The sequence below is a fragment of the Phaenicophaeus curvirostris genome, chromosome 7 (assembly GCF_032191515.1).
Source record: "Phaenicophaeus curvirostris isolate KB17595 chromosome 7, BPBGC_Pcur_1.0, whole genome shotgun sequence".
Classification (NCBI taxonomy): domain Eukaryota; kingdom Metazoa; phylum Chordata; class Aves; order Cuculiformes; family Cuculidae; genus Phaenicophaeus; species Phaenicophaeus curvirostris.
In genome coordinates this window covers 10,625,181-10,652,861 of record NC_091398.1, presented here as the reverse complement: position 1 = coordinate 10,652,861, position 27,681 = coordinate 10,625,181, and the positions used below count along the sequence as shown (strand labels likewise).

Here is a 27,681-nt window from a genome sequence, read left to right as displayed (position 1 = left end):
TTACACATTTTTCTTAAGGTACGGGCAGATAAGTGATGTAATTCATGGAGTTGTTTAGCCTTACATATATTATATACTTGCGGTTTTGTCAGATCATCAGCTAATTGATTGCCTTGTGCCATAGGACCAGGCAGATTAGAATGACTACGAATGTGCCCCACAAAAACCGGGCAGTCCCTTTGCAGCAACAGGGACTGTATAAGACTTAAATGCTCTTGGATGAAAGTTACCTTAGAATGTATCATTGGTACTGTTTCGAGCATACACAGAGCCTGTACAATATACAAACTATCAGTAATAATGTTCAAAGGTTGCGCATATTTCAGTAATGCCTGGTAAACAGCATATAGTTCAGCCATTTGTGCAGAAACATCCTGTAAAATCCAAACAAAATGATCAGGTGGTGATAATAGTACAGCACGACCATTTGAAGATCCGTCAGTATATACAGTCAAAGCATCCTGTAAAGGTGCTTGTTTTACAATTTTGGGAAAAACAATAGAGTGATATGTTGCAAAACTGAGTAATTTGTTTAATGGGTACTTGTTAGATATTTCTCCTGGAAAATTTGCAAGGGATAAGGCAAAGTCATCCATCATATTGAGCAACCATGTAATTTGATCAGGTTTATAAGGCAAGATTATTTTTACTGGCTCTTTTCCAAGATAAGTTATACTTAATTTTCGACCTTGTTGCACACACTCTGCAACTTTATGGGGGTACGATTTTAAGACAACATTCTGACCATGACGGCCATGAATCCAACAGAGGATTCCATCCTGATACAATACTCCTGTAGGGGATAATTTAGTGGGAAGAATAATTAATTCCCAAGGCTTATTTATGTCAGCGTAATTTAATCTCGCATCTGTCATGGCCTTTTCTACTTTTGTCAAGGCTTGAGAGGCTTCCTCAGTCAGGCCACGAGGGGAATTAGGGTCAGGGTTTCCTTCCAATATCTTAAATAAAGGGCTGAGGTCAGAAGTGGTGAGTTTCAGAAACGGCCGTATCCAATTGATGTCACCTAAAAGTTTTTGGAAATCATTCAAGGTTGTCAGATGTTGTACTGAAAGAGCAATTTTCTGTGGTGCAAAATACTTAGGATACAATTGAAATCCTAGGTATTTAAAAGGAAAAGTTCGCTGTATTTTATCTTGGGCTATCTTCAGCCCATTTCGCTCTAATTGTTGTTCCATGTGAGAATAGGCTGCTGTCAGTAATTCCACAGATTCAGCAGCCAACAAAATATCATCCATATAGTGAATGCAAATTAATGTTGGAAAACACAATCTAGTTTGTTGAAGACTTTTGTTTACAAATTTCTGACATAAAGTGGGACTATTCGCCATACCTTGAGGTAAAACTTTCCATTGATATCGGTCCATAGGTTCACTGTAATTGACAGAAGGAACGCTAAAAGCAAATCTCTGGCAATCATCGGGATTTAACAATATTGTATAAAAACAGTCCTTTAAATCAATTATTATTTTCTGATAATTTGGTGGTATTGCCATAGGGCTAGGTAGCCCAGGTCGCAGAGCACCCATAGGATGCATGGCCTTATTTACTGCCCGAAGATCTTGCAATAATCTCCATTTACCTGTTTTCTTTTTCACTACAAATATAGGAGAATTCCATAGAGATGTAGATGGTTCAATAATGCCATGACTGGGTAAATGGATGTCAATACTTTCTGGATAATCTATTAGATCTACTTATAAATTCAAAATATTTGCTATGCAGCACTTAGCATATTCATTTATCATTGGGATATAAATGATTGTTGAGCCTTGGCCTAATAACTGAACACTTCTTTTTCTTCCTTTAGTGATTATCATTATAATAATTTCAATTTTAGTGAATATAGTTTTTGGGGTTAATGTGGCAAAATATCTACTCAATAATTTGTAATGAAGCTTTTGAATTTTCGTCTATTATTGCCTCAATTATCCCTAAAGGTTGTCTGCACTAGGACCCAGCAATTGCTGACGAGCAACAGTGGAATGCAGAGCGTTCTCACAACATTTTCCTAGAAAGATAACACCGTTAACTCCTTTAGACTGCTGCAAAGCTGAAAGAAAAAAAAAACTTAGAAAGGAAAGAGAAGGGTGGGAGGGCGGGGGGTCGGGGGGGCACTCACACACATACAGCTGCATGTTTTGCTAGGCATTTTAAAAATTTTCTTTCACTAGGTATTTTAAAACTTTTCTTTCTGAAGCCTTTCATTCCAAAGATCTCCAGGTAAATCTACCTGTTTGCCGGCTTAGTGGACATTTGAGATTGAAAGGTCCCAGAGATATATTTTCAAGGTTAATCAAAACCAATTTTTAAGTCTTACAAACGTTTGAAGCGCTTCAAACACACACACTCACACCCACTCATTTCTCAGCTAGCCGAATACAGTCATACAATGTTGGTTATTACTATTGGATCCACAATTTTTCCATGTTATGGATGTTTAAATTACACACGGTACCGGGAACATACAACACTTAAATTACGTAGATGCATTATCTAATAAGGCTTATATCGATTGTCTAACAAATATTTCACTTATGGTAATCTTTTGTAGTTTCTGTATTGATAGAATCACAGACTGGTCAGTTGAACCACAGCCTCTGTCTCTTCATGGGGTGCAACTGCTGAAAAACAAATCAGTTGAATGATTCTAGTGCCCTTTGATATAAAGTCAGGAGGCATAGGCATTCAAGCTATTACTTGCATCGCTCTCATAAAGTCGGCATCAGTCAATTCTGGTAAAACAAGCAATCTTTGTAACAGGTGATCATGCAATTAACAATGTACTAAGTCCATCTTTGCATTCTTTTAGGCTGATCGTTTAAGCAACACTTATCTAGCGGTGATATTGTCTGCTTGCTTATCTAGGGTCTCTTGTAGTTTGTCTAGAAAAGTCATGTAATAAATGCCATTTTCTAGATTTCTTTTTTATTACAAATACGGGTATGTTCCAAGGACTATTAAATGGGACTGTATGCCCGTGATCTATTTGCTCTTCCACTAAATTTTGAAATGTACCCAATTTTTCACTCGTTCATGATTCCAATGTCTATTCCCATTGTATTTAACACATCTCTCCCCCACAAGATTAGTGGAACGTGCACAACTAAGGGTTACACTACATTTCAACATAAGAGGCTGAGTTTATAGGGACTAAGCCAAATGTATTTCAGGGATTCTAATGGACTCAAATCTTTGTGAGTCATGCTCTACAGAGTCAGCTTGGAACACAATTGCTTTGAATAAAATTAAATACACTATTCAGCTATCTGTTGGTATTAATACTAGTGGAAATGGTGTTCATAACACTAGTGGAGACAGCATCCATACTCTTGCTTAAATCGTTCCAGTACAGCCTGCATTAATGACCCCAGGTAAAACAAAGATTCCCAATCGAATTATTGACAATCATTCTAATTACAAGTTAGTAAAGCCACCCCCCAATGGTCCGTTTACGTTCCGTGGTATTGTGTGAAGTGCAGACGATTGCAGCACCACTTGGTTTCGTGGCGGCAGTGGTGGTGGTGAGCGGCTGGAGAGGAGCTCCGGGACCCTGGGGGGGGGTGGGGGGGGGGTGGGGGGGGTGGAAAAGCATCCAGAGACTTAGAACAGGGAAGCGAAGGATACAGTCGTTTAATGGAGGAGCGCGTTTCTCTTACCCACTTTTCATCACCTGTGTCTCCTCTTAAACATTCTTTAACCAGAGACCACAAGGTGAAGGCATCAATAGGGACCTTTTCAGGCCCATGAATAGTATGATAGCTTTGAATCTTTTTTTTTTTTTTTTTTTTCTATTATTCTTCTCTTTTTTTCCTTTTCTCTTTCTTTCTATTCTTCTCTCTCTTTCTCTTTTCTTTCGTCTGCCTCAAAATCCCTTGTCCTCGCCCTCGATTTCAACTTACCAACCGCGGCTCGTGAAGGCGAGCGACGTCCTGTCCTTTAGCAACCGAGTATCCCGGGTTTCGGCACCAAATGACGGAGACCAGCTCACAGGGACGTCTTAGAGAGACTAGACGGACTACTGCTCTGGTGGCAAGTAGCAATTCTTTATTCCTCAACCAGAGTTTTTATACTCTCCTGGGAGAGCTTGTCAGTTTCTACCAAGCTTGAGTGCGCTGTTTACATTACGGCTATTCTTACCGTGAGAATACAAGTTATGTAAGTTCTACAAGTGAGGGACTACGTGTCTGTTCAAGGATTCACACATTCTTCTGTTTGTGCTGGTCTTATCTTAGACCTGCAGGTGCCCTGGAAATATATTTAACTCGGGCCCTGGAATGATGAGAAACTAAGCATGTTGCCAAGAGCCCTGATAGTCCACAACCTCCCTTTCAGGAGGAGCAGCTTTGTTGTTGGCATGATATTCTGTTCCTGACCCTTTCAGGCCAGACAGAATATTGCTCTCCAGGCTCTTGGCTTTCATTATTCTGTCTTTGACCCTTTCAGGCCCCCAGAATGTCTAATAGTTCTCCTAAAGTATAGGTTACTGAATTGTGACTTAAGTGCGGCTAATAAGGCGATTTTGGAAAAGAGAGTATCTCCCGCAAGGAAGCTGCTACCATCAAATGCTGACCTTCGTCAGAGTTTGCTCTGGAAGCGCTTGCTCTGCATGCTTCAGAAGCATCACTAACACTACGTTTCCATATAGGGTACTGAATTGTAACTGGAGTGCGGCTAATAAGGCGATTTTGGAAAAGAGTGTATCTCCCGCAAGGAAGATGCTAAAATCAAATGCTGGCTCTCTTAAGAGTCTTTTCTGGAAGCGCTTGCACTGAAAGCTGCAGAAGACCACTAACAGAAAGCTTTAGTATAAGGTGCTGAATTGTGACTTAAGTGCGGCGAATAAGGCGATTTTGGAAAAGAGAGTATCTCCCGCAGGGAAGCTCCTACCATCATGTGATGACCCTCATTAGAGTCTTCTCTGGAAGCGGTACCACTGGATGCTTCAGAAGCATCACTAACACTACGTTTCCATATAGGGTACTGAATTGTGACTTAAGTGCGGCTAATTAGGCGATTTTGGAAAAGAGAGTATCTCCCGAAGGGAAACTGCTACCATCAAATGTTGGCTCTCGTTATGGACTTCTCTGGAAGCGCTTTCACTGCAAGCTGCAGAAGCACCAATAACAGAAAGCTTTAGTATAGGGTACTGAATTGTGACTTAAGTGCGGCTAACAAGGCGATTTTAGAAAAGAGAGTATCTCCCGCAGGGAAGCTGCTACCATCAAATGTTGGCTCTCGTTAGGGACTTCTCTGGAAGCGCTTTTACTGCAAGCTTCAGAAGCACCACTAAGAGAAAGCTTTAGTTTAGGGTACTGAATTGTAACTTAAGTGCGGCTAATAAGGCGATTTTGGAAAAGAGAGTATCTCCCGCAGGGAAGCTGCTACCATCAAATGCTGGCTCTCGTTAGGGACTTCTCTGGAAGTGCTTTCACTTCAAGCTGCAGAAGCACCAATAACAGAAAGCTTTAGTATAGGGTACTGAGTTGTGACTTAAGTGCGGCTAATAAGGCGATTTTGGAAAAGAGAGTATCTCCCGCAGGGAAGCTGCTACAATCAAATGTTGGCTCTCGTTAGAGTCTTCCCTGGAATCGCTTTCACTGCAATTTGCATATTCACTCCAAACAGGAAGCTTTACTATCGGTTACTGAATTGTGACTTAAGTGCGGCTAATAAGGCAATTTTGGAAAAGAGTGTATCTCCCGCAAGGAAGATGCTAAAATCAAATGCTGGCTCTATTAAGGGTCTTTTCTGGAAGCGCTTGCACTGAAAGCTGCAGAAGACCACTAACAGAAAGCTTTAGTATAAAGTGCTGAATTGTGACTTAAGTGCGGCGAATAAGGCGATTTTGGAAAAGAGAGTATCTCCCGCAAGGAAGCTGCTACCATCATGTGCTGACCCTCATTAGAGTCTTCTCTGGAAGCGCTACCACTGGATGCTTCAGAAGCATCACTAACACTACGTTTCCATATAGGGTACTGAATTGTGACTTAATTGCGGCTAATTAGGCGATTTTGGAAAAGAGAGTATCTCCCGCAGGGAAGCTGCTAACATCAAATGCTGGCTCACTTAAGAGTCTTTTGTGGAAGCGCTTTCACTTCAATTTGCATATTCACTCCTAAGAGGAAGCTTTACTATAGGTTACTGAATTGTGACTTACGTGCGGCTAATTAGGCGATTTTGGAAAAGCGAGTATCTCACGCAGGGAAGCTGCTACCATCAAATGCTGACCTTTGTTAGAGTTTTCTCTGGAAGCGCTTTCACTGCAAGCTGCAGAAGACCACTAACAGGAACCTTTACTATAGGTTACTGAATTGTGACTTAAGTGCGGCTAATAAGGCGATTTTGGAAAAGAGAGTATCTCCCGCAGGGAAACTCCTACCATCATGTGCTGACCCTCATTAGAGTCTTCTCTGGAAGCGCTACCACTGGATGCTTCAGAACCATCACTAGCACTACGTTTCCATATAGGGTACTGAATTGTGACTTAAGTGTGGCTAATTAGGCGATTTTGGAAAAGAGAGTATCTCCCGCAGGGAAGCTGCTACCATCAAATGCTGGCTCACTTAAGAGTCTTTTGTGGAAGCGCTTTCACTGCAATTTGCATATTCACTCCTAACAGGAAGCTTTACTATATGTTACTGAATTGTGACTTACGTGCGGCTAATTAGGCGATTTTGGAAAAGAGAGTATCTCCCGCAGGGAAGCTGCTACCATCAAATGTTGGCTCTCGTTATGGACTTCTCTGGAAGCGCTTTCACTGCAAGCTGCAGGAGCACCAATAACAGAAACCTTTAGTATAGGGTACTGAGTTGTGACTTAAGTGCGGCTAATAAGGCGATTTTGGAAAAGAGAGTATCTCCCGCAGGGAAGCTGCTAACATCAAATGTTGGCTCTCGTTAGGGACGTCTCTGGAAGCGCTTTTACTGCAAGCTTCAGAAGCACTACTAAGAGAAAGCTTTAGTTTAGGGTACTGAATTGTAACTTAAGTGCGGCTAATAAGGAGATTTTGGAAAACAGAGTATCTCCCGCAGGGAAGCTGCTACCATCAAATGTTGGCTCTCGTTATGGACTTCTCTGGAAGCGCTTTCACTGCAAGCTGCAGGAGCACCAATAACAGAAAGCTTTAGTATAGGGTACTGAGTTGTGACTTAAGTGCGGCTAATAAGGCGATTTTGGAAAAGAGAGTATCTCCCGCAGGGAAGCTGCTACCATCAAATGTTGGCTCTCGTTAGGGACGTCTCTGGAAGCGCTTTTACTGCAAGCTTCAGAAGCACCACTAAGAGAAAGCTTTAGTTTAGGGTACTGAATTGTAACTTAAGTGCGGCTAATAAGGAGATTTTGGAAAAGAGAGTATCTCCCGCAGGGAAGCTGCTACCATCAAATGTTGGCTCTCGTTAGGGACTTCTCTGGAAGCGCTTTCACTGCAATTTGAATATTCACTCCTAACAGGAAGCTTTACTATAGGTTACTGAATTTTGACTTAAGTGCGGATAATTAGGCGATTTTGAAAAGAGAGTATCTCCCTCAGGGAAGCTGCTACCATCAAATGCTGGCTCTCGTTAGTGTCTTCCCTGGAATCGCTTTCACTTCAAGCTGCAGAAGCACCAATAACATAAAGCTTTAGTATAGGTTACTGAATGTGACTTAAGTGCGGCTAATAAGGCGATTTTGGAAAAGAGAGTATCTCCCGCAGGGAGGCTACTACCATCAAATGTTGGCTCTCTTTAGAGTCTTCCCTGGAATCGCTTTCACTGCAATTTGCATATTCACTCCAAACAGGAAGCTTTACTATCGGTTACTGAATTGTGACTTAAGTGCGGCTAATAAGGCAATTTTGGAAAAGAGTGTGTCACCCGCAAGGAAGATGCTAAAATCAAATGTTGGCTCTCTTAAGGGTCTTTTCTGGAAGCGCTTGCACTGAAAGCTGCAGAAGACCACTAACAGAAAGCTTTAGTATAAGGTGCTGAATTGTGACTTAAGTGCGGCTAATAAGGCGATTTTGGAAAAGAGAGTATCTCCCGCTGGGAAGCTGCTACCATCAAATGCTAGCTCTCTTAAGACACTTTTCTGGAAGAGCTTTCACTGCATTCTTTAGAAGCACCACTAAGAGAAAGCTTTAGTCTAGGGTACTGAATTGTGACTTATGTGCGTCTAATAAGGAGATTTTGGAAAAGAGAGTATCTCCCGCAGGGAAGATGCTACCATCAAATGCTGACCCTCGTTAGAGTCTTCTCTGGATGCGCTTTCACTGCAACCTGCATATGATCTACTAACAGTACATTTTAGTATAGGGCACTGAATTGTACTTAACTGCTCCTAATTACACGATTTTGGAAAAGAGAGTATCTCCCGCAGGGAAGATGTTGCATGGAATGCTGCTTCTAAGAGAATGTCTTCTCTTAGAGCGCTTTCAGTGCAAAGCAAGACTTGTAGAACTTTCAGGCTCGGCTTGAGTACTGTTACATTAGAATTGCTGCTAAAGCGTCACTTGAATTTTCGTACCGTTCAGAATAAATACTGCAGGGATGGTGCTACCATCAAATGCTGTCTCTCGTTAGATTCTACTCAGGAAGTGCTTTCACTGCAATCTACATAAGCATGACGAACACTTCCTTTCCCGATAGGTTACTGAATTGTTACTTAACTGGGTTTAATAACGCGATTTTGGAAAAGAGAGTATCTCCCGCAGGAAGATGCTAGCATGGAATGCTGCTTCTTCTGAATGTCTTCTCTTAGAGCGCTTTCAGTGTAAAGGAAGACATGTAGAACTTTCAGGCTCGGCTTGTGTTCTGTAACATCACAATGGCTATTAAAGCTTCACTTCAAATTTTCATACCATTTAGCAGAAGTGATGCACGGAATGTGCTGCCATCAAATGCTGGCTCTCGTTAGAGACTACTCAGGATGTGCTTTCACTGCAAGATGCATAAGCATGACTAGCAGAACCTTTTAGTATAGGGTACTGAACTGTGAATTAACCGCGCCTCATAACTCGATTCTGGGAAAAAGAGTATCTCCCACAGGGAAGATGCCAACATGGAATGCTGCTTCTTCTGAATGTCTTCTCTTAGAGCACTTTCAGTGCAAAGCAAAACTTGTAGGACTTTCAGGCTCAGCTTGTGTACTGTTACATCAGAATGGCTATTAAAGCGCCACTTCGAAATTTCATACCGTTCAGCACAAGTGCCACACTGAAAGTGGTGCCATCTAATGCTGGCTCTCGTTACAGAATACTCATGATGCGCTTTCACTGCAAGATGCATAAGCATGACTAGCAGAACCTTTTAGTATAGGGTACTGAACTGTGAATTAACCGCGCCTCATAACTCGATTCTGGGAAAAAGAGTATCTCCCGCAGGGAAGATGCTAGCATGGAATGCTGCTGCTTCTGAATGTTTTCTCCTAGAGCGCTTTCAGTGCAAAGCAAGACTTGTAAAACTTTCAGGCTCGGCTTGTGTGCTGTTACATCAGAGTGGCTACTAAAGCGTCACCTCAAATTTTCATACCGTTCAGCACAAGTACCGCAGGGAGGGTGCTACAATCAAATGCTGGCTCTCGTTAGAGTCTTCTCAGGAAGCGCTTTCACTGCAATCTACATAAGCACGACTAATAGACCGTTACAGTATACGGTACTGAATTGTGACTTAACTGCGCCTAATAATGCGATTTTGGAAAAGACAGTGTCTCCCGCTGGGAAGATGCTAGCATGGAATGCTGCTGCTTCTGCATGTCTTCTCTTAGAGTGCTTTCAGTGCAAAGCAAGACTTGTAAAACTTTCAGGCTCGGCTTGTGTACTGGTTCATCACAATGGCTGTTAAAGCATCACTTCAATTTTCATACCATTCAGGATAAGTACCGCAGGGAAGGTGCTACCATCAAATGCTGGCTCTCGTTTGAGTGTATTCAGGAAGCGCTTCCTCTTCAAGATGCGTAAGCATGACTAATAGACTGTTACGGTATAGGGTACTGAATTGGTAATTACCTGTGCCTAATAACGCGATTTTGGAAAAGAGAGTATCTCCCGCAGGGAAGATGCTAGCATGGAATGCTGCTGCTTAAGAATGTCTTCTCCTAGAGCGCTTTCAGTGCAAAGCAAGACTTGTAGAACATTCAGGCTCGGCTTGTGTACTGTTACATCAGAATGGCTGCTAAAGCGTCACTTGAATTTTCATACCGTTCAGAATAAATACTGCAGGGAAGGTGCTACCATCAAATGCTGGCTCTCATTAGAGTCTACTCAGGAAGCGCTTTCACTGCAAGCTCCATAAGCACGACGAACACTACATTTCCCGATAGGTTACTGAATTGTGGCTTACCTGTGCCTAATAACGCGATTTTGGAAAAGAGAGTATCTCCCACAGGGAAGATGCTAGCATGGAAAGCTGCTGCTTCTGAATGTCTTCTCCTAGAGCGCTTTCAGTGCAAAGAAAGACTAGTAGAACTTTCAAGCTCAGCTTGTGTACTGTTACATCACAATGGCTGTTTAAAGTGTCTCTTCAATTTTCATAACGTTCAGCACAAGAGCCGCAGGGAAGGTGCTACCATCAAATGCTGGCTCTCGTTAGAGTCTACTCAGGAAGCGCTTTCACCAACCAGTTTTCCACCCAGGAGAGTGTGCGCCTGTCCAGGCCAGAGGCTGACAGTTTCTCAAGCAGAATGCTGTGAGAAACTGTGTCAAAGGCTTTACTGAAGTCCAGGAAGACCACCTCCACAGCCTTTCCCTCATCCAGCAGCTGAGTCACTTTGTCATAGAAGGTGATCAGGTTAGTTTGGCAAGACCTGCCTTTCGCGAACCCGTGTTGACTGGGCCTGATCACCCGGTTCTCTTGCATGTGCTTCATGATAGCACTCAAGATCACCTGCTCCATGACTTTCCCTGGCACTGAGGTCAGACTGACAGGTCTATAGTTCCCTGGGTCCTCCCTGCGACCCTTCTTGTAGATGGACACAACATCAGCCAGCCTCCAGTCCAGTGGAACTTCCCCAGTCTTCCAGGACTGCTGGAAGATGACAGAAAGGGGTTTGGCCAGCACATCTGCCAGCTCCTTCAATACCCTTGGGTGGATCCCATCCAGCCCCATAGACTTGTGGATGTCTACTCGTGCTAGCAAGGCTCTGACCACCTCCTCTTGGATCATGGGAGCCTCATTTTGCTCCTCTAGCTCCTGGGTTTGTACACAGATGGAACAACTTTCTTTACAATTAAAGACTGAGGCAAAGAAGGCATTAAGTACCTCAGCCTTTTCCTCATCCCCTGTCACTGTCGTGCCTTCTGCATCCAATAGGGACTGGATGGTCTCCCTAGTCCTCCTTTTATTATTTATATATTCATAGAAGGACTTTTTTGTTATCTTTCACAGACTTTGCCAATCTGATTTCTAGTTGAGGTTTAGCCCTTCTGATTTTTTCTCTGCACAATCTCACTTCCCTCCTGTATTCCACCTAAGAGGCCTGTCCTTTCTTCCAGAGCCCATAAACATTTCTCTTCTTCTCGATATCACTCAAGATCTCTCTGTTCAACCAAGCTGGTTTTCTCCCCTGCCAGCTTTTTTTTCCAGAACATGGGGATGGCTTTCTCCTGAGCTGCTAGGATTTCCTTTTTGAAGAGCTCCCAGCCCTCATGGGCTCCCTTGCCCTTGAGTACTGTCTCCCATGAGACTTTGACAACCAGCCTTCTGAAGAGTTCCAAGTCGTCCCTCTGGAAATTTAATGCTACCGTCCTACTAACCACCCTCTTCACTTCACCTAGAACAGAAAACCCTATCATCTCATGATCACTTTGTCCTAGGCGTCCACCTACTGCCACATCCCCTACAAGGCCTTCTCTGTTCACAAACAGCAGGTCCAGGAGGGCACCCTCCCTTGTTGGTTCATTCACCAGCTGCGCAAGGAAGTTGTCTTCCACGCACTCCAGGAACCTCCTAGACTGCTTCCTTTCTGCTCTATTGTACTTCCAGCAGATATCAGGAAGATTGAAGTCTCCCACAAGAATGAGAGGCATTGATCCGCCAGGGGAGGTTTAGGCTGGACATTAGGGAAGAATTCTTCACAGAAAGGGTCGTTGGGAACTGAAACAGGCTGCCCAGGGAGGTGGTTGATTCACCTTCCCTGGAGGCGTTTAAGGCACGGGTGGACGAGGTGCTAAGGGGCATGGTTTAGTGTGTGATAGGAATGGTTGGACTCGATGATCCGGTGTGTCTCTTCCAACCTGGTTATTCTATGATTCTATGATTCTATGATCTAGAGATTAACCCCAGCTGGTTATAGAAGAGCTCATCAGCTGCTTCTCCTTGGCTGGGTGGTCTGTAGCAGACTCCCATCACAAAATCTACCTTCTGGTGGGCTCCTCTGATTGTAACCCACAGGCACTCAATCTCCTCATCACCACAATCCATCTCAATGGTGTCCAAGTCCTCCCTTACAAAGAGGGCTACCCCTCCTCCTCTCCTACCCTTCCTATCCCGCCTGAAGAGTTTGTACCCCACCATAGCTGTACTCCAGTTATATGAGTCGTCCCACCACGTTTCCGTGATGGCAACGACATCATAGGCTCCTTGCCCTATGACAGCTTCCAGCTCTTCCTGCTTATTCCCCATGCAGCGTGCATTGGTGTAAATGCACTTCAGCTGAGCTGCCGAGCCTTCAGCCCTCTTAGAGGGAACAGAGTTCGTTCCCAATTGCCTGGTAACTGGAGTAGAGAGCTCCAGAGTGCCCATGTCTCCCTTAGCACCCCGAGGTGTGTTCTCCCCCACCTTCTGTGTGGTGAGGTACTGGTGGTCCTCACCAGCACACCCTCTCCGAATCACCATTGCCCCACGTCCAGGCTCGTTCCTGTCTAGCCTGAGCTCAACCCCCTCCCCCTTCACATCTAGTTTAAAGTTCGATTTATGAGCTTAGCTAGGTTTTTAGCAAGGGCTTTAGTCCCCCTACGAGACACACGTGTCCCATCCTTAGCAAGAAAGCCTGGGGGTGTGTAAGCCACCCCATGATCAAAGAAGCCAAAGCCCCTCTCCTCACACCAGGCTCGGAGCCAGGCATTAATTGAATTCTTCTTCCTGACTTTCAGCTCCTCTCTATGTAGCCTTGGGATGGAGCAGAATACTATTTGTGCCCCAGAGCCCTCCATCATTTTCCCAATGGCCCTGAAGTAATTCTTGATGGTTTTGGCCTTTTTGTTTACTAGACCATCATTACCAGTTTGGACTACTATCAGAGGATAGTAGTCTGTCTCGTGGACCAGGGAAGGAAGTTTTCTAGCTACCTCCTTCACTGATGCCCCCGGTAAGCAGCAGACCTCTCTGTGGAGCGGGTCCGGTCTGTAAATTGGTCCCTCCATTCCTTTTAGGAGGGAGTCCCCTACAACAATCACTCTCCTCTTCTTCTTAATGGAGGATGTTTTTATCTTTTTCTGAGGATGGTGCGGCCTAGGGAAGGATTCTAGGCTGTGGGAGCCATCATCCTCATCCTCAGGGTTGGATTCCACCTGCAGCACCTGGTACTTGTTCACCAGGGGGATCTGGGGTTTTGCTGTCTGGTTGAGGGGAGCAGGTTTCTTTCATCTAGCAGGAACTTGCTGCCATTCCCCATCTCTTGTAACCCCAACCTTGCAGTTTGCAGGTGGACGGTGTTTGGACACACCAGCTCCAGCAGGCTGCTGAGTTAGTGAGAGGGCAGTACTCCACTGGTCTATCTCCCTCTCACACTCCCTGATGGTCCTCAGACTCTTTACCTCCTCCCTTAACTCCTCCACCATGTGAAGGAGTTCCCCCACTCGAGCACAGCTTTCACAAGTGGAGCCAGTAACAGAGGCACGAGCCGGTGTGGGAGGGGGGCACTGCCTGCAGCCCAGGGTCTGGGTAGCTGCATGCACCCACTGAGGCTCTGTCTGAGTGGCAGCATCCATCCTGCCTGCTGCAGCACATGGACCAGCTTTAATCTTCTGCCGGGTGGCCACCATGGTCCTCGGTGTCTTCTGTCTAATCTCTAGGTCCTCTCTGCGCCCTGCCTTCTCTCCCTGCCTGCTCAAACTGCCCCGCTCCTCTTTGCCACGCTCCTCTTTGCCAGGCTCCTCTTTGCCGTGCTCCCAGGGGGACTGTTTCTATACGATGAAGAAGCTGCCTGTGCTTTGTCTTCTTGGAAGGAAATATTATTGCTGTTATTTATTTATTTTACAGTAATGAGCTGAGAGTTGTATTGGTGTATATTTTGTGAGCACCTGTGCCAAGGTGAAACAGCCTCAGGTGTTTCTTGAGTTTTCTGAACCTGGTGTCATTCCTGATCAGAGTATGGTCCCAAGAGATGGGGCTGGACACCTGGGAGATTTCTGCCTCTTCCAATACTCATTATTCTTGCAAAACAGAGTTAGCATGTGAAGGCCTAGCTGTGGGGACAAAGATTAATGTAATCAGCCTGCAAAGAAGCTGTGTCTTGAGTCAAAGCCCAGCAACAGTGACAGCAGTCCGTGTTGGTAAACAGATGATCTGCGACTGCTGACAACTGTACTGTAAAATCCCTATTACAGATAACCTTGCTGTGCTATTTGACTTTGCGAGGAATGTCTGTCCTTTTCTAAATTGAATGATTGGATGGAAATTGTCATTCTTAATATGTTTATCTTCCATATAATGTACAATCCTATTATGAAGGTTGAAGACAATGCAGCCTCTCACTTGGGTTTTGTTACAATTCATCAAAGAAAATATCCTTGCAATGTCAGAGCTCCTCTGTGGCAGGCAGCACCAGGAGCTGTTTAACATCCCAAAGTGGAAAAAGGAATCATTTAAAGTCAGTGCAAAAAGATTTAAATAATAAATTTTCAAACTAGGACTTATCTAAGGCCAGGAAATGCTTCAAGGTACAATCTACAGAATTCCAGTATTTTTCACTGTCTGGCAATACACTCTATGAGTTCTTCCAGTAATCACGGCTTCTCCTCCACTGGCACCTTCTCCCCCTCCATTCTTGCCACCCAGGCTTCATTGTCATAACTGTCTAAAGGCAATAGAAAGATATTTTTAGTGATATTTTTGCTTTCATGGAACTGCTTTGACCAATTTCTGCCTTTCTATTTAACTTAAATGTGCTGGCAGTGGCAGGATCAGTAATGCAGACTACAGTTTTGAATGATCTGTATTCTATTTGGCTAGTCGATAAGTGCAAAGACAAGTCAAGTAAGTGTAAGCTATAGATAAAAATCTATCATCAAATGGCCAGAGTCCACTTCACATGCCATATTGTTGCCATCCTTTTACGATCTCTTATTCCAACCGATGATTTTTATTGTTACGAATATTTCCTCTAAATTAAATTTCATCACTAAAATGTAAACGGTGTCATGGTCACAAAAATGGTCTGGCAGAATTCGTGGCCCTGGTACGTTAAGCTCCATGTAAACCTCCTAAAATGCTGTCTGTTTGTCCTGCTGGTTTCAAGGGCAAGCCAGAATCTCCTATACACATGTGAGAGAATCAGTCCTCCCCTTTACTGAATGCCTCATGTTGTACATAATCTGTTTGCACAGGTTCTTCCTAATGTTCAGCCTAAACCTCCATTGGTGGAGCTTGAGGCCATTCCCTCTCGTCCTATCCCCTGTCACTTGGGAGAAGGGCGCAGCACCCTCCTCTCCACAAGCTCCTTTCAGGTAGTTGTAGAGAGCAATGAGGTCTCCCCTCAGCCTCCTCTTCTCCATGATAAACAATCCCAGCTCTTTCAGCCGCTCCTCATAAGGCCATTTCTCCAGCCGCCTCACCAGCTTTGTTGTTCTTCCCTGGACTCACTCCAGAGCCTCAGCATCCTTCTTGTGGTGAGGGGCCCAGAAATTAACACAGTATTCAAGGAGCAGTCTCAACAGTGCAGAATACAGAGGGAGAATAACCTCCCTGGACCTGCTGGTCACGTCGTTTCTGATACAAGCCAAGATGCCGTTGGCCTTCTTGGCCACCTGGGCACACTGCTGGCTCATGTTATGTTGGCTGTCGACCGACACCCACAGGTCTTTCTCCTCCTGGCAGCTCTCCAGCCAGTCTTCTCCTGGTCTGTATCACTGCATAGTGTTGTTGTGCCACAAGTGCAGGACTCGGCATTTGGCCTTGTTATACCTCATGCCATTGGACTCAGCCCAGCGGTCCAGCCTGTTCAGATCCCTTTGCAGAGCCCAACCAGCTTATTGTCATCTGCAAACTTGCTAAGGGTGCACTCAATGCCTTCATCCAGGTCATTGATAAAGGCATTGAACAGGGCTGGACCCAGCACTGAGCCCTGGGGAACCCCACTTGTCACTGGCCTCCAGCTGGAGTTAACGCCATTTCCCACCACTCTCTGAGGCCCAGCCAGCCAACCAGTTTTCCACCCAGGAGAGTGTGCGCCTGTCCAGGCCAGAGGCTGACAGTTTCTCAAGCAGAATGCTGTGAGAAACTGTGTCAAAGGCTTTACTGAAGTCCAGGAAGACCACCTCCACAGCCTTTCCCTCATCCAGCAGCTGAGTCACTTTGTCATAGAAGGTGATCAGGTTAGTTTGGCAAGACCTGCCTTTCGTGAACCCGTGTTGACTGGGCCTGATCACCCGGTTCTCTTGCATGTGCTTCATGATAGCACTCAAGATCACCTGCTCCATGACTTTCCCTGGCACTGAGGTCAGACTGACAGGTCTATAGTTCCCTGGGTCCTCCCTGCGACCCTTCTTGTAGATGGACACAACATCAGCCAGCCTCCAGTCCAGTGGAACTTCCAGGACTGCTGGAAGATGACAGAAAGGGGTTTGGCCAGCACATCTGCCAGCTCCTTCAACACCCTTGGGTGGATCCCATCCGGCCCCATAGACTTGTGGGTGTCTAGTTGGGCAAGCAAGTCTCTAATCAACTCCTCTTGGATCATGGGAGCCTCATTCTGCTCCTCTAACTCCTGGGTTTGTACACAGACGGAACAACTTTCTTTACAATTAAAGACTGAGGCAAAGAAGGCATTAAGTACCTCAGCCTTTTCCTCATCCCCTCTCACTGTTGTTCCTTCTGCATCCAATAGGGACTGGATGGTCTCCCAAGTCCTCCTTTTATTGTTAATATATTTATAGAAAGATTTTTTGTTTTCTTTCACAGACTTGGCCAATCTGATTTCTAGCTGGGCCTTAGCCCTCCTTGATTTTTTCTCTGCACGATCTCACTTCTCTCCTGTAGTCCACCCAGGACGCCTGTCCATTCTTCCAAAGCTCATAAACATTTCTCTTCTTTTTGATATCTCTCAAGATCTCCCTGCTCAACCTAGCTGTTTCCCCCCTAACCCCGGTTCTTTTTCCAGAACATGCGGATGGCTTTCTCCTGAGCTGCTAGGATTTCCTTTTTGAAGAGCTTCCAGCAATTTAACCGTGCTTCAGAAGGGCAGCTCTTCCTGATTCACACTTGAAAACACTGAAAGCTGCTGCTTATTTCTTCATTCTCTGGGTAGAGCATTACCTTCAAAAAGCAAACCACAAACAGAATGATGTTTTAGTTTGGAAGAAGCTGCTACCACCGAACAATGCTGCTTGTTAGCGCCTTCTCTGGCAGTACTTTGACTGAAAAGTGCAATGCACAAATGGGACAGCGTTTTAATATAAATACATCAAATGTGACTTGAATGCTCACAGAATAGCCAGTCTGCATAACTGGAAAAGTTCATAGCATATCCACAACAGAGAATCAGCTAGCACCGAATGTGGCTGCTTGTTAGTGTCTCCTCCAGAAAAGCTTTCACTGCAAACTGCAGCGCAGAAATAGGAGACTGATTTAGTATAGCTTGGTGGTCTGTGACTCGAATGCACAGAGAAAAGCCAGTCTGCAAAACTGGAAACATTGAAGCCTATCTGCTATGGAGAAGCTGCTAGCACTGAATATTGCTGCTTGTTAGTGTCCTCTCTGCTAGCACTTTCAATGCAAACTGCAAAGCACGAATAGGATATCACCTTAGTACAGACTGGTGATGTGAATCGACTATGCACAGTAAAGCCAGACTGCAAAATTGGAAGTGTTGAGGCATGTCTGTTACAGGGAAGCTGCTAGCACTGAATGCTGCTCTTTCTTAGTTCTCTGGTAGCACTTTCACTGCATACAGCAGCACAAACAAGAGCATTCTTAGTCTACAATGGTCACCTGTGATTCGAATATGCTCAGTAAAGCCCAGCTGTAAAATTTGAAACATCTGCAATTAGCACCTAAAGGGAGGCTGCTAGCACCAAATCCTGCTGCTTGTTAGTGTCTTCTCTGGCAGTGCTTTCACTGTGAACTGCAGCTGTGCTTTAGGAGTGGGTTCAGGTTATGGTTTTAGAAAGGATGGTTTGGTGAGATGACCTATGTTGCCAGAGCCAAAAAGAGCAGAGGATCTTGAGCCTTATTGCCTCTTGATCAGTGCCCTCCAAGTATCAGGCTTACACTTTCATTACTTGAGAAACAGACACCTCACACACTCTCTAGTTGTCCTGGGGGCAACCTGCATGGCCTCGCAGTCGTTGGCCAGTTCTGAGGGGCTGGTCCATTATTTGGTGGTCCCCAGCCTGGGGCTCCCTCTGCTCTTAGAGAAACTGTGAAGCTTCCTTCAGGCTATTCATTGTCCCCTAGCTTGCTGCCTCTCCTTTCAGCTTTAGCTCTGCTACTTTTACTTCTGAAGTTTCAAAGCATCCAAATGGATGCACATCCACTTGGATGTGTACTTAAAGGAAGATCTGTTTTAAACAAAGGCAGTCCATCAGATTTTGAGAGAATTGGTTGCTGGAATTTGCTGTTTAAACCTTCCATCAGCTCAGATGCAAATTATTGTCACAGCACTTCTCGTCAACTTCCTCCAGCTTACATTGATGCAAAAACAGGACAAATTTTGATCAGTGTTGGCTATGTGACAGAAGTTTGAGTCATGGATATCCAAAGACAGCTGCATTTGGTTTTTTCAGCGCTGGCACTCAGAAATCAGCATTGATACAGATGGGAAAACCAAAATAAATGGAAACACTTTTTGAGTTTTTGTTCAGGAGTCAAGCACAAAAACATTCCGATTAAAAAAATACCTAATATTGCATATAGTGTATATACGGGAATTCCTAAAAGCTGGGATTTTTACTTAAAAAAACCCCCAGATTGTTGAATCTCATATAAAATCATAAGCTGATATGGGATATTGTAAATTAACACTTTTCCAAAAGAGCTCAGCTTCCACTCTAGTATTTAAGTGATTGGTCATATTTTCAAAAATCCTCAGTACTTTGAAGCACTGTCTGAGAATTAAAAAGTGCTCCAGACTTTTGAAATCTTCAAAAGACATCTCTAAAGATGTATGCATATATTTTTCCTACATTTTACATAGTTTTATTTATATTATTTGTCATGTCCGCATTATTAAGATTTCAAATTTGTTGTCTTGCTATATAACATACAAGGTGGTGTCAGAGACAAAAAAAACCTTATAACTTTGTAACTAACGTACAACTAATAATTCCCAGTGTATTGAAAGAATGCTATCAAATTATATATGCAAAAGCAAAGTGCATCTGACAAATACATTTTCAAAACCGAAGAACTTAGGTGGCAGAAACACATTTTTATGTAAGACAATGATACTGATTTAAGAGGTTTCATTTGACCTTGTAGAATTTTGTACTCGTTCCTGATTTGCAGGTCTAATTGATATTTTTACTTAACATGATTTTGAGGGAACCTGTGATGAAAATAGTAATGAAGATCCAATTTATAATCCAAACAACCAGAAAAAAAAGTGTATAATATGCTGATAATACACTACTTACATTGACACTTGCACTACACAAGTTGAGCTACATGTATATGTATTTAGGTTTGATACAATAGCATATCAGACTGCTGCAGAGGTTAGCTCTTCAGCAAAAGCTTCTCAATAAAGAGTTGGATAAAATCAATGATCCACAGGAATATGGAATACCTCAAGTAAATGAACTATTTGATTCAATTTTTACTGGGGTTCAAAAAGAAGGTGTAAATCCCAAATTCAAGTAAACTTCATCAGCTATATTTTAGTGAGAAAACTGTACATTTACTAATTTTAAAATTCAATCTTAACATCGATATTTTTGTATCTTCTAGATTTTGGTATCTTTAGATGATACTATATCTTTTATCTATTAAATTCTGAAGTAGCTTAGGTGTTTTAAACTATTATCATCTTGCCACTTCTAAAAACAAACAAAAAAAAATCACACCTCTTTTTTTTTGTATCTTATGGAGTTAAAAGTGAAAGAGAACTGCTGCTTTTTCAAACGTCAACACTTCCAATATGCACAGAATGAGCATTTTCATATCCCTCAGAGAACAAAGTTTGATGTTGGTACTCTATCAGTAAAGGGCAGGTTTCCTTAGAGGTCATGATTCTAGTTTGCTGTCTTTTTTGTAATGTTTGTGTCATTGTGTCTTTACAGCTAATAAAGTACATGAGAATATTGTACTTTTTTAAAACTGACATCAAATTAAGGGAAAAGCCTCCCTTACTAATGCAGAGTTCAGTATGTATTTCTCAAAGGAATGTGATGTAAGAATATTTGCTGCCAATACTGAACTGTAATGCTGCCACAATGTGGGAAGAGATGGTGAGCAAGAAATGGCCAAGAGCGTTGTTAAGACTCTGGAGCAGGCGTACAGAACATTTAACATCCAGCAAGCTATGGGTCTGAGAAGAATAAACATTGGTGGCAGAAACAAGGAGGCATGAAAACAACAACAGTGGTCACAAGGAGTTTGGAATGAGAAAAACATTTTTATGAAGGACTTGTGGGAGCAGTGTTGACATTTTTAGTAAGGTATAAATATGAGCTTGTAACAATATACTAGGTCTTAGCTTGAAACAAAAGCTGAGTCTGTACTTAGCCTTACTTGATGCCTTACTTATAAGGACAGTGTTCTCCTAAAAGCAGCATAGATTTAGGTGGTGTTTCTGGATGGTACAATAGCAGTTGGATGAATGATCAAAATAGATTCACCTGAGAAGGTATAAACTGTTCTCTGAGGGGTGCTTCTTACTGAATGTGGGTTTCATTTGCCATGACACGTGCCAATGCTTTGTATAAAGAGGCAAAACAAGTTTTAATACAAAGCGAAATAAAAATTTACTTCAGCTTCCATATTTGATGAACGTCAGTAAGGCCTGTAAAGCTGCAATTCTGTTGATTGTTTTACTGATATAAGCAATTGTGTTAAGAATCCTGAAAGCTCATGTAGCAACTGTTTTCTCATAGCCTGTCTCGTGTGTCAGCTCGACAACAAGTCTCAGTTGTTCGACATGGATATGGCAGTTAAAGAATGTTACTCATTCCAGTGTTGGAATTTGATGTTAAGGGGTAAGGAATGTGCACAGTAATAGAGACAGTGTAGGCTTTAAAATAATACCATTCCCTTCTGATTTCAAATTGGCATTTACTTAGCTGGAATTGCCAAGTATACTATAGAAGTTTGAATTGCAATGAATAATAAAGTAAGAGAGCATGATACTGATTATCAAAAGGCAAGGTCCAATGACCCATTCTTCACATCAAAACTCAGAATTTTCACCTTAACAGCTCACTTTCACTGGGATCAGCTTTACTGAGATGTTTATAAAACAAAACAAAACTAAGGCACTGGCTCTGTACCCAAAATTTTGATCTTGTGTAAGAACAGGCTTGTTGCACCAGCAGCAGAAAATGGGGTAGTGTACCAGCATAGCTAAAGCATGGAGGTATTCCTGAAAGTCTGTGCTCCCTCTTGTCCACTTTCTATACCTTTTCAGTTATGGAAGGTATGAATTTTTTTTTAACGTGCAGTGTAACTTATAAATGTAACCTAAACTGTACCTTATATTGTTAAATTCTATAAAAGAAAATAAATAATAAACCTCATAGTAAATTATAAAGTGTAAACAAGGGGGTTATTTTCAGTTGTGTAAATTTGTTAGAAAGTGCACTTTTAATTTTTTTTTTGTTATTTTTATAGAATTCAGACATTTGTGGAACAGTAACTGGAATCATTTTGGTGATACCACACAGCATTTATTTCTCTGACAGGTGATTTTCAACATCTGTAAAGCAAATACCGTCAGTAAATGTGACAGCACTGAAACAGTTTTTATTGAACCATTTATAGTTGCACTGACTTCACTGTTAGTTTTTAAGATGCCAACCATTGTATCTTCTTTTTGAGATTTGGCAACTTGATGGAATCTTCTTCAACTCTTTTTGAAATATCAGTTCCAAGGGGAGCTCTAGGAAATAATAAAATTCTGTATTTGTTAAAAATAAATAATATTATTGCTGTATCACACAGATGGGCTGATTCACAGACCTTTTTACAATGATTATGGAAGGCACTATATTTTTACAGATTCCCTGTGCTTTAAGACTGTGCGACCACTAAAGTGGTCCATCTGCATGAAGCTGTAACTAGAAACATCTTTACATTGAGGAAATGTTTGCATTTGTAGCCACTCCAAACTCAGGAAACACAGCTGTGACTTCTAAGCCATTTTTGGGGGATGTTATTTTATATAGATTTCAATTTTAATTTATAATTCAGTTTACATATTACTGATGAATGCAAGACATACTAGAGATTCAAAGATATATCTTTCGATGATAATCTTAAGGAAGAGGTAGTCTACAACAAGTAAAACAGTACTTTATTCACTGAGATATATAAAGCAATTTATTTTTTCAAGAAGAGTATTTTATCACTTTTCATGTGAAAATTATAAAACAATTTTTTTTTCTCCCAAGACCTTCCAAGCCTGTTTTTCATGGAAGTAGAACAGGGAATAAACTGAAAAAAATCATGTTTAAGACCAGCTGGCACTACTGAAATACCAGAATTTTGATTAGCCCTAAGCCTAGGATCTACTTAAAACCCTAGAACAAGTCTTATCTAATAAGCCATTAAAAAAAATCAGTATTATCAGCTGTGTATGTCAAATTCTTTTTTTAAATTGAGAGCTCACTATGAACACACAATTTGACACGGAACATTCTGATTTATGTCTACAGTGACTGAGAAGCGAGGGGGAGCATATTGCTTAACTTGCTCCAATTTTCCCATACCACAGGAAAATATAGAGAACTGTTATGACGGATGGTAATTTAAATTTCTAAGCCAAAATGAACATAAATGCCAGGCATGATCATTTGTATTTCACAACTACATTGAAAAGGAAGTGCTGGTAACTTTAAAAGCTTATCTGCACTGCAAAGGCACTCCTCATCATCTTCTGTTATTCTTTTCAGTTTACATCTCCTTCCACTTTTGTCAACCACAGTAAAAAGTGAAGAAATAGATGCTGAATGAATGGAGTCACTTACTTCGGTTCATAACGGATGCCATCAGTACTATGCCATACACCAAGTCCTGCACGTAACCGTTCAATGCCATTCCTAAATAAGAAAGCAGTTCTGTAAAACTGTATGGCATGACAATCTGAGTATGTGTACATGGTTCAGTCACTAAACCACAAGTTCTTGACTCCTATGTCAGCTTTTAAAAAACCTTACAGAAACACGTGCAAAAAGAAACAAGTCTTACCATGCAATCATAACACCATTATCAGTGCACAGTCTTGGAGGAGGACACAGAAAACCAAAATCATTTGCATCTGCCAAAGTCTGTAGACCTTTTCGGATATGCTGATTACTTGCAACTCCTCCTGATACAACCTGACGGCAGTTTCATAAAGAAAAAAAAGCATTAACTCAAAAGTACTGATGGGTCACACTCAAGTAACATCCTATTTAAAAGAAGTTATCAGATTAAGTTCTGAAGACAGCAATAAACAATGGATTTGAAGAGTAAAACATATCTTTGAAGACAAAAAAATTTCAGAAAAGAGTATGATAAGTGAGATTCATGAATAAAAGTATGTTACTACTAGAACAGCTGTCAAGTATTGGGGAGCACTAAGTCAAATTTTGTGGCCTAAATTGTTATGGAAGGTCAGATTAGATGGTAAGGGAATCTCTTTGTAGCTTAAAACCAAACTATGAAAGACTTTATTGTAAATATTTATATGACTATTACTTTAATCTTGGCATTTTAACTACGTAATAAATACTGACATCTTCCTCACCTGTCAAGGGAGAATGTATATTCAAACAATGTTATACAGCCAAATATAAAAAGGAAAAAAAAAAAGTATACCCACCAAAGTTGCATGTTTTGGTGATAATATGCTATTTTTTATGCAGAACAGCATGGCTCGATACGTCCGCTGGATGATATGAACAGCCACTGTGTGCTGCACAGCAGCAGCAATATCCTTTACACAGGACAGGATCTCACCTTCTTGAATACCTATAAAAGCACATGATCAAATGGGTTTTCCCAAGTTTAGACCATCAAAAACATGGTTTATATCTGACTTTGTTTAAAAATACCTTCTTCTTCTTCTTTTTCTATAATAGCTTTATTGACCAGATTCTGCAGTCCAGAAAAAGAAAAGTCACAGTTACGATACTGTTGCATGGGCAGTCTGAACGCGTGCTGTTGCCGGTTTCCAGTCTGAGCCAAGTGCTCTATCGCCTTTCCCCCAGCCATGCTGTGGCACTCTGGGTGCTTCCTTAATGAGAGTCGTCTTGCCACCTAAGAAGATAATAAACAACAGACTTGGAATAGAGAGCTGAAGTAATTCCTCCTGTAACTGCATCACTGTATTGTAGTCTGTGGAGGAAAATCAGACACCACCAAATCCAGTCCAATGAGAAATTACAAACAGGGCACAATAAGTACAAGACATACACCAGCTGGGTTGGGTTGTTTTCTTTTTTTTTTCTGGAGCAATTAGAAATACAATTCTAGAGCAATCTGGGCAAACATGAGGATCAATGAATTTTGCAGGAAACGTTAATTACCCAAATTTTGTGCTACTGGAAACACACAGGGACTACCATGTGATATAACTAGATAAACAGAAACAAATTTGGCTTCAATAATCCCTTTTCTGACTCCACTCACTTCCTTATTTTTTTAATTAATACACACAAATGCTGTTTAAAAACTCTGCTTGTGTTTAAGAGCAAAAATGTAAGTGACCAATTCTACAGACTGTACTCGGTGACCCAGAAAACTTAGATTCTGAAACCCAAACCAGGCTTTTCAAACTACAAAAATACTGGTAAGAAATATTTTAGTGTATATTGTTTTAAACCTGAGAGTATCCTTTAAAATATCACTGTCAATCTGCTCAGATTCATACAGCTTGTTTGTATGATGGGCGTCAGTGGAACTTCCAACACTAGTTTTGGTTACGTTGTCTATTTTACAGAATCACAGAACCACTAGGTTGGAAAAGACCCACAGGATCATCGAGTCCAACCATTCCTATCAATCACTAAACCATGCTCCTCAGCACCTCATCCACCCATCTCTTAAATACCTCCAGGGATGGTGACTCAACTACCTCCCTGGGCAGCCTGTTCCAGTGCCCAATTTTTTTCTGATGTCAAGCCTGAACTCCCCTAGAGGAGCTTGAGGCCATTCCCTCTTGTCCTGTCACCTGTCACTTGGGAGAAGAGGCCAGCTCCCTCCTCTCTACAACCTCCTTTCAGATAATTGTAGATAGCAATAAGGTTTGCCCTTGCCCTTGCCTTCCCGCCCTTGCCTTCTCTAAACCACGCCAGTTCCCTCAGCTGCTCCTCGTAAGACTTGTTCTCCAGCCCCCTCACCAGCATTGTTACTCTTCTCTGGACTCGCTCCAGAGCCTCAACATCCTTCTTGTGGTGAGGGGCCCGGAACTGAACACAGTATTCGAGATGCAAAAAAATTTGCTAGAAATAGAACTAATTTACACGTTACAACTCATGCTGTGCATAGATTAACAACCTCATATGTCTTAAATCTGTGGCATTTCAAAATAAACAAAGGAAATGTTCAGTAAAGCTCATATTGCACTGTATGGCTGTCCTTGGGCTGATGCTATTACTAATGTAACTATGTAGTATAACTGCCAAGAAAAACGAAAATCACCTAGATTCACCTATGTAAGGAAGTATTACCTTATCCAGCATGTCCCCTGGTGCAATATCTATTGACTGTCCGAGCAGAAGGAAATCTGAAACTCCTTGTGCCACTGCCAAGAGACAGTGGCCTCCAGAGAGTAAAAGAACTAAAAAGGGAAATTCCACCTGATGCATCAGCCTGATGGTCAGTGCATGAGCCTCCATGTGATGAATAGGTATGAATGGCTTTTGGTATCTGTTCACCAAGTTCAGGCTGTAGCACAGTCCCACCTCAAGGCTTAGTGCAAGTCCTGGCTTTACTGTAGTTGCAACTGCTGCAAGTTCATGTAGAGAAACTCCACTGACACGAAGTGCCTCTTTTACTACTTGCTCGATGTTTTCTCTATGAAGCTGTTGTGCCACCACAGGAATTATTCCACCTGACCTGGTAAAAACAATTTGGCATAAAAATCTATTGTAGACACCTTTTTACCTTGCCATATCCTCCCTGTTTCCTTAGTACATTCTCAAACACCGTGTAAAGGGCAGTTATACATTGAAGACAGCATAATTATCACTGTCAGGTCAGAAATGGATGTAACTTGCTGGTTTTTGGTACACATACCTCTTAAATATATCTCAACGATGTTGCAAAACAAAGTAACTTAAGATTCACACTCCCTCACTTGTCCATTCATGTACTTATAGCCAGCAATGACTGTATTTGATTAATTTTCCCTTAAGAAAAAATAACACATTTGGTGTTTCTAACAGCAATAATGTTATTTAATCTTTAACTCAAGCTAGGTAAGTAATCTGTCTCTTTTTGAAAGAGAATGCTGGAGGAAATTCATCAAATGCACAACATTTTTTTCCTCACCCTTAGTAATAACTCAAGCAGAAAGTGGTGTGGCCTGAGATAGAGGTCTTTAAACCTCCCCACTTCCTACTGAGTCTTCTGGAGAAGACTTTTATAGGGATGACATTACAACAATATAGTCATTAGCAAGACAAGAGCACCAGAAAATTATATTCTTACTGTAAGTGGACTTCCTTCTGACAGTGCAGGGCTTCTCCCAGAACATTGCCGGCATCATCCACCACAGCAGCACCAGTGTCATCACAGCTTGTTTCAATTCCCAGGACTAATTTCTGAAGATGCCGTTTGCCAGAATGAACAGAACTGCTTCTCAGCCACACAGCTGTGCCACCTTTAACCGATCTTAGGAGGCTTTTGGCAATTCTGTTCATCATTTGACATCTGCTTGGTAGTTATATCTTGGAAGGAACCGTACTTTGTTATTACTTGAGAGGTTTGGGGCACATGCTCCAATTTGGTTTCCTGCAGTGGTGGGAGTATGCTTTGAGTTACTGGTGACTACACAGGACACTTAAGACCCTAAGGAAAGAAAACAGAATCACAGAATAGTTTGGGTTGGAAGGGACCTCAAATCCCACCCTGTTCCAACCCCTCTGCCATAGGCAGGGACACTTCCCACCAGACCAGGCTGCTCACGGGCCATCCAACCTGGCCTCAGACACCTCCCTGGGCAACCTGTTCCAGTGCCTCACCACCCTCAGGGTGAAAAATTTCTTCCTAATTTCTAATTTAAATCTTCGCCTCTCCAGTTTACAGCCATCCCCCCTCGTCCTATCACTTCATGCTCTTGAAAACAGTCCCTCCCCAGCTCTCCAGTAGCCCCTTCAGGTACTGGAGGGTC

At 42.4% G+C, this 27,681-nt stretch overlaps 1 protein-coding gene across 3 annotated transcripts; it reads right to left on the bottom strand.

The window, feature by feature from the left end:
* Positions 1–21,929: 21,929 nt before the first annotated feature.
* OSGEPL1 (O-sialoglycoprotein endopeptidase like 1) lies at positions 21,930–27,360 on the bottom strand. Of its 3 annotated transcripts, none has more exons than XM_069860759.1 (7): positions 27,000–27,360; positions 26,147–26,405; positions 24,401–24,605; positions 24,169–24,317; positions 23,553–23,683; positions 23,333–23,404; positions 21,930–22,245 (listed from the first exon to the last, which is right to left on the bottom strand). In XM_069860759.1, the coding sequence occupies exons 1-7, from the start codon at positions 27,212–27,214 to the stop codon at positions 22,152–22,154; spliced, it is 1,125 nt and encodes a 374-aa protein (XP_069716860.1). In that variant the 5' UTR covers positions 27,215–27,360; the 3' UTR covers positions 21,930–22,151. The 3 variants fall into 3 exon arrangements, with proteins under 3 accessions (XP_069716860.1, XP_069716858.1, XP_069716859.1); XM_069860757.1 differs by having other exon boundaries at positions 21,936–22,245; positions 26,018–26,405; positions 27,000–27,352; XM_069860758.1 differs by lacking the exon at positions 21,930–22,245 and adding an exon at positions 22,260–22,799 and having other exon boundaries at positions 26,018–26,405; positions 27,000–27,352.
* Positions 27,361–27,681: the final 321 nt, after the last annotated feature.